The 15,871-nt window shown below is 42.2% G+C and overlaps 1 protein-coding gene across 2 annotated transcripts in view; it reads right to left on the bottom strand.

The window, feature by feature from the left end:
- Positions 1-14,870, bottom strand: part of WASF3 (WASP family member 3) — a gene marked incomplete at its 3' end in the record, with an annotated part of 29,197 nt that extends 14,327 nt beyond the window's left edge. For both annotated transcript variants that reach the window (XM_082009598.1, XM_082009597.1), the window contains exons 1-3: positions 14,640-14,870; positions 5,559-5,693; positions 2,966-3,119 (exon numbers count right to left, since the gene is read on the bottom strand). In XM_082009598.1, the coding sequence (XP_081865724.1) occupies positions 2,966-3,119; positions 5,559-5,693; positions 14,640-14,772 (422 nt within the window). In that variant the 5' untranslated portion in view covers positions 14,773-14,870. The remainder of the gene's footprint in view (positions 1-2,965; positions 3,120-5,558; positions 5,694-14,639) is intronic.
- Positions 14,871-15,871: the final 1,001 nt, after the last annotated feature.

Below are 15,871 nucleotides of genomic sequence, written 5' to 3' on the forward strand. Positions count from 1 at the left end.
CTTAAAGGAACAGGAAAAGAAAACAGAAAACAAAGTTCTGCTTGCTTCTCTTTTATTCACCAGTAAGTAACCAGGAAAAGAGAAGGTAAAGATTTTGTGTGCACACGTGTGTATATGTCACAGGGAAGAGGAAGAATAGAGGGAAAGCAAAAGAAACAAATCCAGCTTTCTGGATAAATGAGCCAAGGAAAGCATTTTGGTATGCTATTAATTTTCTTTTCACTTTTTACATAATCAACAGCCCTTGCTCTCTGATCCCATGCTGCCATGTAGCACTTATGCTGAAATATCATGATTTTTGTCAGGTACAACTTATGATTTTAAGTGTGGTAATAGCAATTTTTGTTTCCATGAACAGGGAATTCCCCCCAGAAATAAATCTCAATAACGAATACAGCTTTTCTCTTGTGCTGTAATTATTCCGGGGCAGTTTACGCGGCACCAGGTCTCCTCACAGCAGAGGGAGTGCAACTGTCTCCAGGGGGTAAAAGGATTCTTGCTTATAAGCTGGCAGGCCTCATCGAGAGGGCTCTAAACTAGATTTGAAGGAGGAATGGGATAAAACCAGGCTCACTAGAGATGAACCTAGGGGTGGCATGCCGGAGTTGAAATCGATGGCCCAGCTCAAGTGCATCTACACCAATGCATGCAGCATGGGCACCAAACACGAGTAGCTGGAAGCCATAGCGCAGCGGGACAGCTATGATGTAGTTGCCATCACAGAAACATGGTGGGATGCTTCTCATGACTGGAGTGCTGCAATGGATGGCTATAAGCTCTTCCGAAGGGATAGGCAAGGAAGGAGAGGCGGTGGAGGTTCCTGGAGTGTGTGGAGGATAACTTCCTGACACAGCTGGTGAGTGAGCCCACCAGGGGAGGTGCCTTGCTGGACATGCTGTTTACAAACAGAGAAGGACTGGTGAGAGATGTGGTGGTCGGAGGCCGTCTTGGGCTTAGCGACCACGACATGATAGAATTCTCAGTTGTGAGCGAAGGAGAGGGGTCAGCAAAACTGCTATCATGGACTTCCGGAGGGCAGACTTTGGCCTGTTCAGGTCACTGGTTGAGAGAGTCCCTTGGGAGACAGTCCTGAAGAACAAAGGGGTCCAGGAAGGCTGGACAGCCTTCAAGAAGGAAATCTTAAAGGCGCAGGAGCAGGTGGTCCCCATGTGCCGTAAGAAGAGCTGGCGGAGAAGGCGACCAGCCTGGCTGAACAGGCAGATTTTGCTGGGACTCAGGGAAAAGAGGAGAGTTTATCACCTCTGGAAGAAGGGGCAGGCAACTCATGAAGAGTACGAGGATCTCATTAGGTCAAGCAGGGACAAAATTAGAAAGGCAAAAGCCCAGCTAGAGCTCAGTCTGGCCACAGTTGTAAAGGATAATAAAAAATGCTTCTACAAATATATTAACAACAAAAAGGAGAGGCAAGGAGAATCTCCATCCCCTACTGGATATGGCGGGGAACATTGTCTCTAAGGACAAGGACAAGGTTGAGGTACTTAATGCCACCTTTGCCTCAGTCTTTAATAGCCAGTCCAGGTATCCGCAGGGTATTCAGCCCCCTGAGCTGGAAGATGGGGATGGAGAGCACAATAACCTGCCCATAATCCAGGAGGATAATCCAGCAGTTAAGGACCTGTTAAGTCATCTGGACACCCACAAGTCTATGGGGCCTGATGGGATCCACCTGAGAGTACTGAGAGAGCTGGCAAAGGAGCTTGCCAAGCCACTCTCCATCATTTATCAGCAGTCCTGGTTAACAGGGGAGGTCCCAGAAGATTCTCCTGGAGAAACTGGCGGCTCATGGCTTAGACAGGTTTAGTCTTCCCTGGGTAAAGAACTGGCTGGATGGCCGAGCCCAGAGAGTTGTGGTGAATGGCGTTAAATCCAGCTGGCAGCCGGTCACAAGTGGTGTTCCCCAGGGCTCGGTTCTGGGGCCGGTCCTATTCAATATCTTTATTGATGATCTGGATGAGGGGATCGAGTGCAGGGGATCGGGGAGCCCTCAGTAAGTTTGCAGATGACACCAAGTTGGGTGGAAGTGTTGATCTGCTGGAGGGTAGGAGGGCTCTGCAGAGAGATCTGGACAGGCTGGATCGATGGGCCGAGGTCAACTGTATGAGGTTTAATAAGGCCAAGTGCAGGGTCCTGCACTTCGGCCACAACCACCCCATGCAATGCTACAGGCTTGGGGAAGAGTGGCTGGAGAGCTGCCAGGAGGAAAAGAACCTGGGGGTGCTGGTTGACAGCCGGATGAACATGAGCCGGCAGTGTGCCCAGGTGGCCAAGAAGGCCAACAGCGTCCTGGCCTGTGTCAGAAATAGTGTGGCCAGCAGGAGTAGGGAAGTGATTGTGCCCCTGTACTCGGCACTGGTGAGGCCGCAGCTTGAATACTGTGTACAGTTTTGGGCTCCTCACTACAAGAAGGATGCTGAGGTGCTCGAGCGTGTCCAGAGAAGGGCAACGAAGCTGGTGAGGGGTCTGGAGCACAAGTCTTATGGGGAGCGGCTGAGGGAACTGGGGTTGTTCAGTCTGGAGAAGAGGAGGCTGAGGGGAGACCTTATCGCTCTCTACAACTACCTGAAAGGGGGTTGCGGTGACGAGGGTGTTGGTCTCTCCTCCCAAGTAACCAGTGATAGGACGAGAGGAAATGGCCTAAAGTTGCGCCAGGGAGGTTTAGATTGGATATTAGGAAAAATTTCTTCACCGAGAGGGTGGTCAAGCATTGGAACAGGCAGCCCAGGGAGGTGGTAGAGTCACCATCACTGGAAGTGTTCAAAAAACGTGTGGATGTGGCACTTCAGGACATGGTTTAGGGGACACAGTGGCACTGGATTAATGGTTGGACTTGATGATCTTGAAGGTCCTTTCCAACCTTGGTGATTCTGTGATTCTGTGATTCTCTGCATACAACTAGGAGATAAAGGGCAAAGTACAAGAATGTAAACAATGAGTATTTCCATACCTATAAGGTGAAAGAATATTCAGAGGTGGTGGTTTGTCACTTTGATTATAAATATCAGCCACTGGGTTGGGAATGCTGTTCTTTGAAACTACCTGCTGATCTTGAACTGTTGAGCTCTTGAATGCTTTTTTCATGTTGATATCCTGTAACGATACTGTTAGAAACAAAAATACATTTATCACAGGTCTGAAATTAACATAAGTGGATAAACAAAGTCCATTTTACACTAGCTACTTAAAATATTTTCATCAAAATATAGAAGGAAAACTGAAAGATTTTTCTTTAGTGGATAATCATGATATTTAAGCACAAAGGCATATAATAATTACCATAATAAATCAGATTTAAGTCCCAGTTCTAAGAGTCCAGAACCTCATTTAAAATAATGGGACCATGGACTGTGTCTTGGAAGATGATGCAAGAATCCTGTCACATGCAGATGTCCAATGATCCCCCCTTTTTATGAAGTTTAACCAGGACTTCTAATAGCAGAAAGACTGGCTTCAAGCCTGAAGCACAAGGTCTGGTATTCCTCTGACAGAGCACGTTTTATAATTACACATGGTATCCATACACGTTCAACCCCATTCTAAGTTTAATTAAATTACGGCCTCCACAACATCCTGTGAAAGTTCCACATCTTTTACTATCTTTCAACTCCAAAATCTTTCCATATAACTGAACATGCCTCGATCTTAAGTCTTCCTCATTTCTCTACTTACCTTCTTTATACAGTCCAGTAATGTACTTCCATTTTATCTTTTCACGTATACAATTCTGGAGGAAACAATACCAGCCTTTTCATTCTTTCTTTTCAAATGAAAGATTTAAGTTGCTTTTAATTGTTCCTGTCATATTTAGCAAGACTTTCATTCTTAATATAAATTTTCCTCAGATGGAGTGACCATTGCTAAAAAGATCCAGATCATGCCAGTCACAATTTAAAAGTCGCAGTAAGCTCTCCACATTATCTTCCATTCTTAGCCAATCTGAACTAACAGGTTTGTGGCTGCAGTTGAGCAGAGCGCTGAAGTCTTCACTAGCTTGTCTACAATGACACTATCCATTTACCGAATTGATTCAACTGCTTTACAATAGTGTAAACTGTGGGAGTAGTGCAAACAAAATGCACTGGCTTGTCTTCTTTTTATTGCCATTGCCATTTCATCTAATATTTCTTGCCTATTCATCTAATTTATCAAGTCTTGAGAACAAACTGTGAGAATTTCACATGGTAACTGAACAGTACCAGGCAGAAATTTAATATATTGATGACCTGCAAAACCAGAAAGGCTTGAAGTTTGATACAGACCCTGTAAAGTATACTGTTAACCTTTGTCATGATGGAAACCAAAACCCACTCAGACTTCTCTACCCAACTATTTTTGTTATTTGTGCTGAGGTCTTGCCTCTCACTCGACCACTTACATTCTCTGTAGCTTTTAAAATAGCAAACAATTAGAAATAGAATATTTCATTACAAACCAACGTTCCCCCACCCACATCATTTGAAGTATCAAAACACCATTTTTGAGAATCTGCTTTCTATTTAAACCTGCCTATAAGTAAAACAGTTAAGATATTTCAGGCATTTTTTTCTGAAACATTCTTGTTTGAAGGAAGACATTAAAAGAACACAAATTCCATTCTTCTGGGGCTTTTTAGTATAAGTTATTTATATGCTTTTGAAAACTTAACCTTAATTATTTTAAACTTTTTTTTCAACTGCAATACTAGTTAATACATATAAAATCTTTTTATATCGATAACTGTATATAACAAGTAACAATATTACACTATTGTCCTGATGTAACAAGCTTTTACATTTTACTAAATGTCAGGAATTATCTAAACAGGGAGTACATGCAGTGGCTGGCTCAGACACTTAACTGCACATGTAAGCAAACATTTATGTTACAGCTTTTTAGAGCTAGACAGAGAAACATGTTCTCTTACCCAAATAAGTGCCTTCAAACAATGTAATGGTGTTACTTAAGTCCTTTGTTTTTACTGTGCATTTATGGAGTGAATGACCAAACAAGTAAGCAAGTGAGGATGTAACAGCATTTTAAAGGAAATACTGTTTCCAGTGACTATAACCCCCTAAAGAAATTTACCTAGTTGATGCAAACACGCAGTGCCTCGTTTAGATGAAGAGTATTATAAGATCTTAGATGACTGCAGAACAGACACCACTAATACAGTTTGTGACCACCCTACTCTGAAAAAAATAGATCTACTGTCTCAATTTTTTTCCAATGTTCTGACTTATTTCCAGTAAGGTCTAGATTTATTCACTTTTGATTTATTATACTCACAAACTAAAAGTTTTCCCTGTGAAAAAGCAGCTTAATGGCTCCATTACTACAGTGGCTTCTTGAAGTAATACTAAGTCAAAAATGAAGACAGTTATAAAACTCGAGAATATTTTTTCTCGCTCTGCTAACATGATATTTCCCAGCTTGCCTCACTGAGAAAATAAGATGAAATACTGGTTCACAATTACTTTGAAAAGACAGAGATTGTTGTGTAATTAAATACTGTGGTCTTGTCAACATCACTTCTGGCTCAATGCTTTCATGCAATTACCTACCCTCTTCTACTGTTGAATCCAGCTGGGTAACTTTGACAGCAAGGCGATCAATTCTGTCTTGAAGAGAATTTGCTCTGATGTAGAAGCTGTTGGCCTCATTAAACAATTCACCAAATATGTCTTCAGCATGTTTGCCTGTGTAAGAAAATAGACAGGGAAATCCCTTTGCAAAAGGCTTACAAAACACAAGACAAACAGCTTCAATATCGTGAAGTTATAAAACACAGTAGCTGTAAGATTGTAACAGCACAGTTTGTAATTCAGGAAAATTTTGGGCAACAGATTTGTACAAAAATCTCAAAATATACCATAAATGCTGCCTGAAGTGGGTTCTCCTGGACATCCTGTTAGCCTTTTACTTAAAAAAAAACAGGGAGACTTTCAAATTTTAATTCTTATGTACTATTGCCAACTGACACACAACTGATCATATACATCATACACTGCTCTGTCACTGGAGTCATTCGAGAGACTGAGCAATACAGCACTGACCACATTTACCCATGGCCAGTGTAGACTTGATATAACACAAAAGAGGAGCCTACAATCTTTTCTGCCTCCTGTTCAGGTGCCGTATTTTCTCAATCACTATGAGACTGGATAGTCCAGTTCAGATCTGCAGCCTCAGGCCCCTCCCTAAAAGTGCTACAGTGGACAGGAGTGCCACATGATAAACCCAACGCCATCTTGGTCCACAGATCCTTGTGCATACCCATTCCTTTCCCAGACCTCCCCTCTCCCAAAGTACTAGGCATCCTCATCCACAGTTTGACTCTTTCTCTGCCCCAGTCTGAAGATCTCAACCCCTCAGGATCAGAATCCCAAATTTAACACTTCTCTTGCCCCAGAACTCCCCCTAGAAATTACAGATTCGACCCAAATTCATTGTTCCTGCTTACTCAACTGACAGCACCACACCTACTTGTTTCTGTCCCCCCTACCCAGATATTGCTGCTTCATTTAAGATCTCCCTGTCCACAATTTCTGCAGCCAACACCCCCTTCAACATCTATGCTCCATCAGCTCTCCATGCAAAAAGCAAAATCCTGCCTCGTGCATTTAACCATACTTTTTAAACAAAAATACATTTTAAAACCCTACTTCTGAATTAAACTCATCTTATTATGACCTGTATCAAGATGAGTCTGAAGAGCAGAAATGGAGGGAAGGAGGAAAGTGAAACTTTGTCTAATGGTTGGAACAATATGGAATATGTATTAACCACCTAAATATCAGTGACTTCCAAAAGAAGAGCAAAAGCTGACATTTTAATTTGGGTCCTATAACCAACCTTAGTATTTTACAAAGAAAAGTAGAGACATAATGAAACTTTCAGTCAATATCCCATCCTGTGAATATGTGGAGACCATAATTCAAAGTGAAAAATAGCCACACTTAGGAAGTCAACAGGATCTGCCTCTTTCTTGGATCATTTACCTGTGGGGGGAACAGAACACCACCACCACCACCACCACAATATCTGAAAGCACTGTTTGTCAATTACAAATTAAAAAAAAATAATTTGATTGCCTTGCTTTGAGTGGAGGACTTTACCAGTAATAGATTTCTTCACTAAATGTAGGATCAGCTAATAACTAACTCCATATGTTAGGTAGTTTGGCGTATCCAAGCTCTGCTTTGTACCTATGTGGAAGGTGGATAGGCAAGGTGTGCTGCCTACCTGCTTCTAACCTCCTCCCCCACCAAAACAGAAGTCACACAACCACAGAACAGTTGAGACTGAAAATTATCTAGTTCAACTCCCTGTTCAAAGCACAGTCAGACAGAGCAGGTTGCCCAGGACTGTGTCCAGCTGGGTTTTTAATACCTCCAAGGATGGACGCTCCACTTCTCCAGGCAACCCATGCCAGTGTTCAACCACCTTCACAGTAAAGTGATCTCTACGTGCTTTCCAGCAGCTAGCTAAGATTCAATTATAATCCCGGTGTGATTTAGCTGCTGCAAATGAAGAGGTTATTCCAAACTATAGAACAAATAAGCTTTTTAACTCTTCAGCTAAATAAAGTAGGTATTACATTCTTCAGCCACCAGTATTCAGAGCTCAAAGCATCAATAAATTTTAATGGATGTTAGTTTATGTTAATATATCGAAACCAGCCTGCTGAGGGAGGACTGCTGCATGCTAGGATTAATCACCCCTAGGGAAGTCAAGCAGACAGGTGCTTGTCAGTTATCTTTTAGGAGGCAAAATAAGTCATAAAGTTGATTTGTGGGAACATACTTTTTTAAATATTGAGGTTTTTTTTAAACACCTGCTACAGTAAAACAAGTGAAAGACAGGTTGTCAATCTCCTGCCAGTAAAAAGAGTGACATGGTAAAGCAATATTGGAATATGCTACTCTGATTAATAAGATGCAGTAAGTTTTGGAAATAAAGTAATACTCTTCTAGTGTTTTCTATATTACCACCTTTTTAATTACGTTTTTAACAATACAGAAACAAGCAGAAAGAACTGTCTGAAGTTACAAGCATATGTCTTTCAATTTAAGAGCTGATTTTGGTACTACAAGACAGTCATTTAAAAACATGAGGTGCTCCCCAATATACAGGCAACCTAAATATTAATTTAAAAAAAAACAAAGGAATTATGCAGTCTTTCCTTCTAAGGCTCCTCCAACAGCGTAAGTAGCTGAGGGGAAATTCTGTCACAATGCTGCCTCATGAAACCCCCGTTCTCCATAGGTTTTAATGTCAATTAACAGAGGTGCCTCTTTCTAGCATTTCCACAGGTCATCTTCATAGAGCTGTGTATTTCATTGCTCACAAAATAAATTTCCAAGCATTGTGAGACATTTCTGGAGATCAGTAGTTCACAAATAATTGAAACCATAATACCTCTACCCAAGTTCTACAGTAATAACATAAAACACCATCTTGACACATCAGCTTCCAACATCTCTTAAAGAGACTAGACTCCTGAACTAATTACAATTGATTTTCACATACAGCACAAGAAGCTGTGCATTAACACACTGAATATGTCATCCCAAAGGTATCTTTTGTCAGCAGTCAAAACGCTGAGTGCTCTAACAGAAGAGGAATCCAACAATCGTAGAATCATAGAACCTTTGGGTTGGAAGGGACCTTTTAAGGTCATCTAGTCAAATGATGACCTGCAATGAGCAGGGACATCTTCAACTAGAGCAGGTTGCTCAGAGCTCCATCCAACCTGACCTGGAATGTTCCCAGGGATGGGGCATCTACCACCTCTCTGGGCAACCTGTGCCAGTGGTTCACCACCCTCACTGTGAAAAATTTCTCCCTTCTATCTAGTCGAAAACTGCCCTCTTTTAGTTAAAAACCATTACTCCTTGTCTTATGGCAACAGGCCCTGCTAAAAAGTCTGTCCCCATCTTTCTTGTAAGCCCCCTTTAAGTACTGGAAGGCTGCAATAAGGTCTCCCTGGAGCCTTCTCTTCTCCAGGCTGAAAAACCCCAACTCTCTCAGCCTGTCCTCACAGGAGAGGTGCTCCAGACCTCTGATCATTTCTGTGGCCTCCTCTGGACCCGCTCCAACAGGTCCATGTCTTTCCTGTGCTGAGGGCTCCAGAGCTGGACGCAGGATTCCAGGTGGGGTCTCCTCAGAGTGGAGTAGAGGGGCAGAATCACCTCCCTCGACCTGCTGGCCACGCTGCTTTGGATGTAGCCCAGGATACAGTTTGGCCTTCTAGGCTGCAAGCGCACATTGCCGGCTCATGTCCAGCTTTTCATCTGCCAGTACCTCCAAGTCCTTCTCAGCAGGGCTGCTCTCAGTCCCTTCATCCCCCAGCCTGTATTGATAGCGGGGGTTGCCCTGACCCAGATGCAGGACCCTGCACTTGCCCTTCTTGAACCTCATGAGGTTCACACGGGCCCATTCCCTGAGATTGTCCAGGTCCCTCTGGATGGCATCCCGCCCCTCAAGTGTGTCAACTGCACCACTCAGCTTGGTGCCATCTGCAAACTTGCTGAGGGTGTACTCAATCCCACTATTCCATTGATGAAGATATTAAAGAGCACTGGTCCCAGTACGGACCCCTGAGGGACACCGCTCGTCATCGATCTCCATCTGCACATTGAGCCATTCACCACTACCCTCTGGATGCCACCATCCAAATAATTCCTCATCCACCAAATAGTCCACCCATCAAATCCCTATCTTTCCAATTTAGAGAGAAGGATGCTGTAGGGGACCGTGTCAGAGGCCTTACAGAAGTCCAAATAGACAACATCAGTAGCTCTTCCCTTGTCTACTGATGTGGCCACTCCATCCTACAAGGCCACTAGATTGGTCAGGCAGGACTGGCCCTTGGTGAAGCCATGCTGGCTCTCTTGAACCACCTCCCTGTTCTCCATGTGCCTTTAGCATACCATCTAGGAGGATCTGTTCCATAACCTTCCCAGGCACAGAGGTGAGGCTGATGGGTTGGTACTTCCCAGGGTTCTTCCTGCTACCTTTTTTAAAAATGGGTGCAATGTTTCCCTTTTTCCAGTCTCCAGCGTCTTCACCTGACTGCCACGACTGTTCAAATATCATGGAGAGTGGCTTCGCAACTACATCAGCCAATTCCCTCAGGACGCTGGGATGCATCTCATCAGGTCCCATAGATTTGTGCATGTTCAGGTTCCTCAGGTGGTCACAAAACTGATCGTCTCTTACACTGGGAGAGACTTTGCTCCTCCAGTCCCCATCTTGCAGGCCATCCCCTCGAGAGGTGTGGGAAAAGAAGACTGCCAGTGAAGACTGAGGCAAAGAAGTCATTGACTACCTCAGCCTTCTCCTCATCCATTGTTGCCAGTTTGCCAGTCTTGCCCATCAAGGGGCGTACCTATAGAAGCCCTTCTTATTATTCTTTGCACCCCTTGCCAAGTTCAGCTCTAGCCAAGCCTTGGACTCCCGACCTCATCCCTACACAGCTGCGCAGCATCTCTGTACTCTTCCCAGGATACCTGTCCCTGCTTCCACCGCCTGTGCATTTCCTTCTTGCCCTTCAGTCTGCCCACCAGGTCTCCCCTCAGCCATGACAGCCTCTTGCCTGCATTTCCTGATTTCTTACACCTGCGAATCGAGAGCTCTTGTGCTCTATGGAAAGTGTCCTTAAAGATCTGCCACCTCTGTTCTGCTCCCTTGTCCCTGAGGGCAGTTTCCCAGGGGGTCCTATTGAATTACACCATGAAGAGCTGCAAGTTTGCTTTCCTAAAATTCAGGGTCCTGACTTTACATTTCACCTGCCCCATAAGCCTCAGGACTGCGAACTCCACTACAACGATGCTGGCTTTTCTGAAAACCGGAAACCCAGCAGCGTGTATTACTTTAGCTAGTTTCCTTTCACATATTTGAGCCTAAAAAGTATAGCTTTCCTTTGCATCCTTGTTCCACAGCACAAGTACATGGAAGAGTATGTTCAAGTTAATAGAAGGATCTACAGTGCATTAAAAGGGCTACGATTTTTCATACCATGAACATGCATTATCAAAGAGAAAAGGTAGAGAAATGTCATCACCTGGCATTCAGGTGTCAGTTCTACAAGACACTGGAAGAAAGATGACACTAGGGCTGGCCCAAAGGGAGCCAGCGCTGCACTAATGCTCTCCTCGGGGTCCTAGGTAAGGACTGAAACATCCCGCAGAACTAGCTGGTGTTTTGTAAATTAGAATTCACCCAGGACATGACCATTTTATCACAATATGGAGCAGAAGACATTGATTCCACTCACCCATTTGTAACTGGATTAATTAGCATTAGAATCATGCTCCCCTCCCCGCCCCCTTTTCTTTTTTAAACAACCAGAAGCGGGAGGTTGTTGCTGACCAGGTCTTGATTTTTATCTGCTGCCTCATAGTACCTCCAGCATGATACCCAGTGCCAAAAAAGCCAACTTCCCAACTCAGACTGATTTAGCTATGGTAAAGAGCAGAGCCACACAAAGCTGGATGCAGTGTGCTCAGGCCTGAGTGCAAACTAGTGAAACTCTGAGCCAACAGCCAACCTACCCAAGAAAATACTAGGAGGCAAGTTGGTGGACATCGCTGTCTGCATGAAAGAAAAAGTCTTCTAAGTCCCCACAGATCACACTTGCTTCGTTTTATATTGTACAGCAAAAAACATTTGCTATCACTTGCATATACCATATACAGAAAGTAGTTCTGTATCCATGTACAGATGGTTTATACCCATACAGAAGTAAGATTTCAACCTTATCGGTAGTATCTGAATGAATGGAGGAGCCAAAGATAAAAAAGTACAAAATATTTTTAAAAGACTCCCAGAAAATAAAGAAGGTAGGAAGCAGTAATGCAACCTGAAACATAATGAGTATGTTAATGTACAGACTGAAATGTAATTAAGAAATGCTCAATAAAGGAGTACATATACAGTTTTTAATATTTAGTCTTCAACAACAATCAGATGTAATTTATTATTTCATCACCATATATACACATATGAAAAACTCAGGAACAAAACCATAGTGCAACAGATCTTGTTGCAAAGAGCAGCTTTTTTCACTGGCTAGAGTCCTGCAGCCATCAGACCAAACTCCACTGCCAAAAGTAAGGGAGTATTTTGTGGAAGTTTTCTTCGAAGTCTTTGCTCCATTACTATGTTTACCAGTTAAAGCATCATGGTACTTACAGGTATGGGCTGCAAATGCTCCCAAGTCCTCCCCCAGTAGATTCTCTCCTCCCAAGTGGAGGTGAATCCCCTAGTCAAGCTTTTGCCTTACATAAAAGTGCACAGTTTCATACCGAACGCTGCTCACTCTGCCTGTGCTCCAAGCCAGCTGGATGCAAACAAACCCAAATCTGAAGACATAATAGAAAAAAAGCTCCATTGAGAGCACACTCCCTTTGCATAGGAACTTGTTCATGATGCCTGAAAAGAGCAGAGGCAGAAGCAAGCCAAATTTGTACGCAACAGCACAGATCTGCCAGTTTTTAAAATCCACACTAAACTCACAGTGCAACATTAAAAAACAGTGTGACTGCAAGACAGACCTGTACTTGCTCTCTCTATGCTTCAAGCTGTGGGAACACCAACAAGCTCTGATGCTGACAGCAGGACAGATTACATTAGCTCCAGCACAGCATTTTTCTATGATCATTTCCTTGCTCCCAGTTGGCTTGAAACACAGGCAAAACAAATGCTGTCTGCAGAAAAAACGCTCTGCAAACATGACAGATTTTAGACTGTGGACAAGCCCGGTGGTAGACTTCACTCATTAAATACCATGTATTCATCTGTTAAAACAAGGGACACATCATTTATTTGCATAGATCTTTAACTTGACACTAATAAAGTCCTTCAGGGTTGTCTACAGAGACTTCTGATGACCCAAGAAATCCCCTAAGGGAAAACTGCAGGATATGGATTGTGTAAGTAGCCAGTTCCGCAGCAACAAGAAGAGGATCTGAATACACAGTGTAACAGGCAGATTAGCCCCAAGACCAAATCTGGACAAATGAAAGCTAGACATTCCTAGCAGATCAGACAAGTGAAAAGTATATTATCCACACTTTGGCAATCACTGTACAACGCCAAAATGAGGTCTTATCAGATATCGTTGAATGTAATTAGGAGACATAAGTCATTCTTCTCAATTTTCTGAAACTTAAGGATGTCAATACTGAGCAACTGTCTGATAAAATGGTAAATGAAAGTCAATGACAATACAAACACAAATTAAGTATAAATAAAATTAAAACATTAAATTGGCAGCTAGAGCTCAAGAAAGATCAGGGAATCACTTGGAAACTTCTCTGAAAATATCAACTTAATGTTTAGCAGAAATCAAAATTTCATAAATTCTTAGGGAACTAATGGTAAGACAGAAAAAGTCTGGTTTTATTATGACCTGAAGTCCTCAACAATCCACCTTAAAAAGACCCCAATATACGCTAGCTTACATATCCAAAACAGCAATAACAATGATCAGAAATACAAAATGGTTTCTATCCAAAAAGAGTGCTAACAGATCAGGACACTCCAACCTGGAAAAGATAGCACTAGGAGAACACAATAAAGTTTTAATAAAAGCACAGATGATTATGGAAATGAGAGATGAAACCCCCTTTCATTATTTTTTATAACTCAAGAACCAGAAGGTATCAAAAGGAAGAAACAGATCAACTTCTATTGTGGGACATTCTGCCACAGGTCATTGGGTAAGAAAAACGTGCAATCCCTATTTGAATACATCTAAGCAATTCCACAGATGATAGGTTTACAAATGCTCGTTACATAGGATGATTCAGATGGACCTCCAGCTCAGAAAATCCGTAAATCACTGACTACTTGAAAGGGGAACATACTGTGTTTCTTGTACTCTTTCCCTAAGCATAGGCTATTTCCTATCATCACAAATTGAACACTGGACTTAGTGGGACCCATAATCTGAAGTCCATACAGAATTTCTTACATTCTTAAACCATTTCCATTTACAGAGTGAAGAAACTGAGGAAGCGGTAATTTATTTTCTAGGACCAGAGTTAACAGCACAAACAGCTGCTGATTGTTAAACACTCTCTGAAGTAATCTCTTTTCTCATTCATTAAGAAATGAGTAGCCTACAGGTTTGTTCAGTGAATGCCATTCTTTAGATGTATGTGCTTAATTTCATTCATATGAATTGATCACACACATATACAAAGAAAAGGCTTAAGAAATATTAGCACATTAAGACAAACTGAAATTTTAGTGAAATGTGTCATCTGATGCCAAAAGGCAGAAGAGTTTGCTGGCTTCATATTGTACAACTGAAAGCCAAGAATAATTCAAGTGCTAGTCTTGTTTCTCACACCAATTTCTCTCACCTTAGGAGAATTCCTGGTTTTCTATGCCACAGTTTTTTGGCCGTTTTTTTTTTTTTAACACTGTAAATCTTAGAGAGGCTCTGCTTGTATAAACTTCAAAATATAGAAGAGCATAAAAGCAATGGAGTAGCATTATTATATTATTATATTACATAAGTGACAATGTCCTGTATCATAATTTTGCTATTTAAAACAAGCCATCTTAAAGCTTTTCATTTATTCAGTTTTTCATCAGGGATCAAATACTTGCAGGAAGTTACATATACTTACTTAAGCTGCTTAGCTGGCGTATGATAGCAGCAAGGGTACTATTTGTCACACATTCCAGTTCACTAGTAATTCCCTCTGGCAGAGCTCCTCGGCAGAGATGCCGTGGTTCAATGTTCCTTTTCACCAAAGGCATGGCTCACAATCTGGAATTTACAGAAAAATATACATTATATTTACAACAATGAAAAATAAGAGCTATGAATCTGTGTAGCACACATGCAGGTTTTTCTACAAAATGTACTTCACCTTTCTTCTTTTAAAGTACTTGCTTCAGCCTTCCTGTCGCAAGATATTGTACAATTCCTACTGAGACGCTGGAGTCAGGCACTCAAGCCAGAATGTGACAAGAGCACTGCAGATAAGCACAGAGGATACAGTCCATGCAGGTAATGTACACCAAATCCAGGCAAAAAGTGTAATATTTACCGTCTACACAAACCTGTGCTCCAGTACCACAATCACTGGACTTCAGTGCACATTTGCATTTATAAAAACATGGCAGTTTTGGTTATTTTTTTCCTCCTCCCACAAGAGTGGCAGGAAAGATCATTGTCTGGAGCAAGCTGGCTTGCTGCCTCAGCAAGCTGGCCGCCGATGAACTGTCCATGCATTACAGCCCCCGACTCCATCAGACACTGACCTAGCCTTGCTTCGACAGGTTTTCAGTCGAAATGATAAACCCATCTGACACATAAGGGCAAGGGCCTCACAAAAATAGGCTGGGTGAGAATAAGGAAGAAGCTGCCGTGTGAGGAAGAAGATAGCTTTCCACAGGTGGTGCAGAATGGCAATCTGAATGAGGTTAAGAGCACGTATTGAACAGATTTTGGGAGTATGCCAGATGCAGGAAGACATTTGTCTGAGAAAACAAAGGCTGTCAGAACTGGTTTTCTTGAAAAAATAGAAGAAACTAGGATAGGGAAAACAAATACAAAAAGAGATCTCAAAGCATCACAAAAGGGCACAATGGCATAGAAAACATGATCCTGCAGGGAACAGCTTTGAAAGCAAGGATGCCTAAGTGGGACAGAATCCCCCCAAAAGGGAAACGAGAACATATAATGTAAAAAGTTATTAATGACATTTCAAAGAAAACTGCTTAATACAATTATGAGTCAGTTTGATTAGCTTTTTTGAATACTGACAATTCAATGTCCATGCACTGCTAATGAATAATATTCTGTTTAAAGACCATGTGGCACCAAAATTTTCTGGAATGAGAAGTTACAGTA

The sequence above is a fragment of the Phaethon aethereus genome, assembly GCF_964289735.1.
Source record: "Phaethon aethereus genome assembly, chromosome: 1".
Classification (NCBI taxonomy): domain Eukaryota; kingdom Metazoa; phylum Chordata; class Aves; order Phaethontiformes; family Phaethontidae; genus Phaethon; species Phaethon aethereus.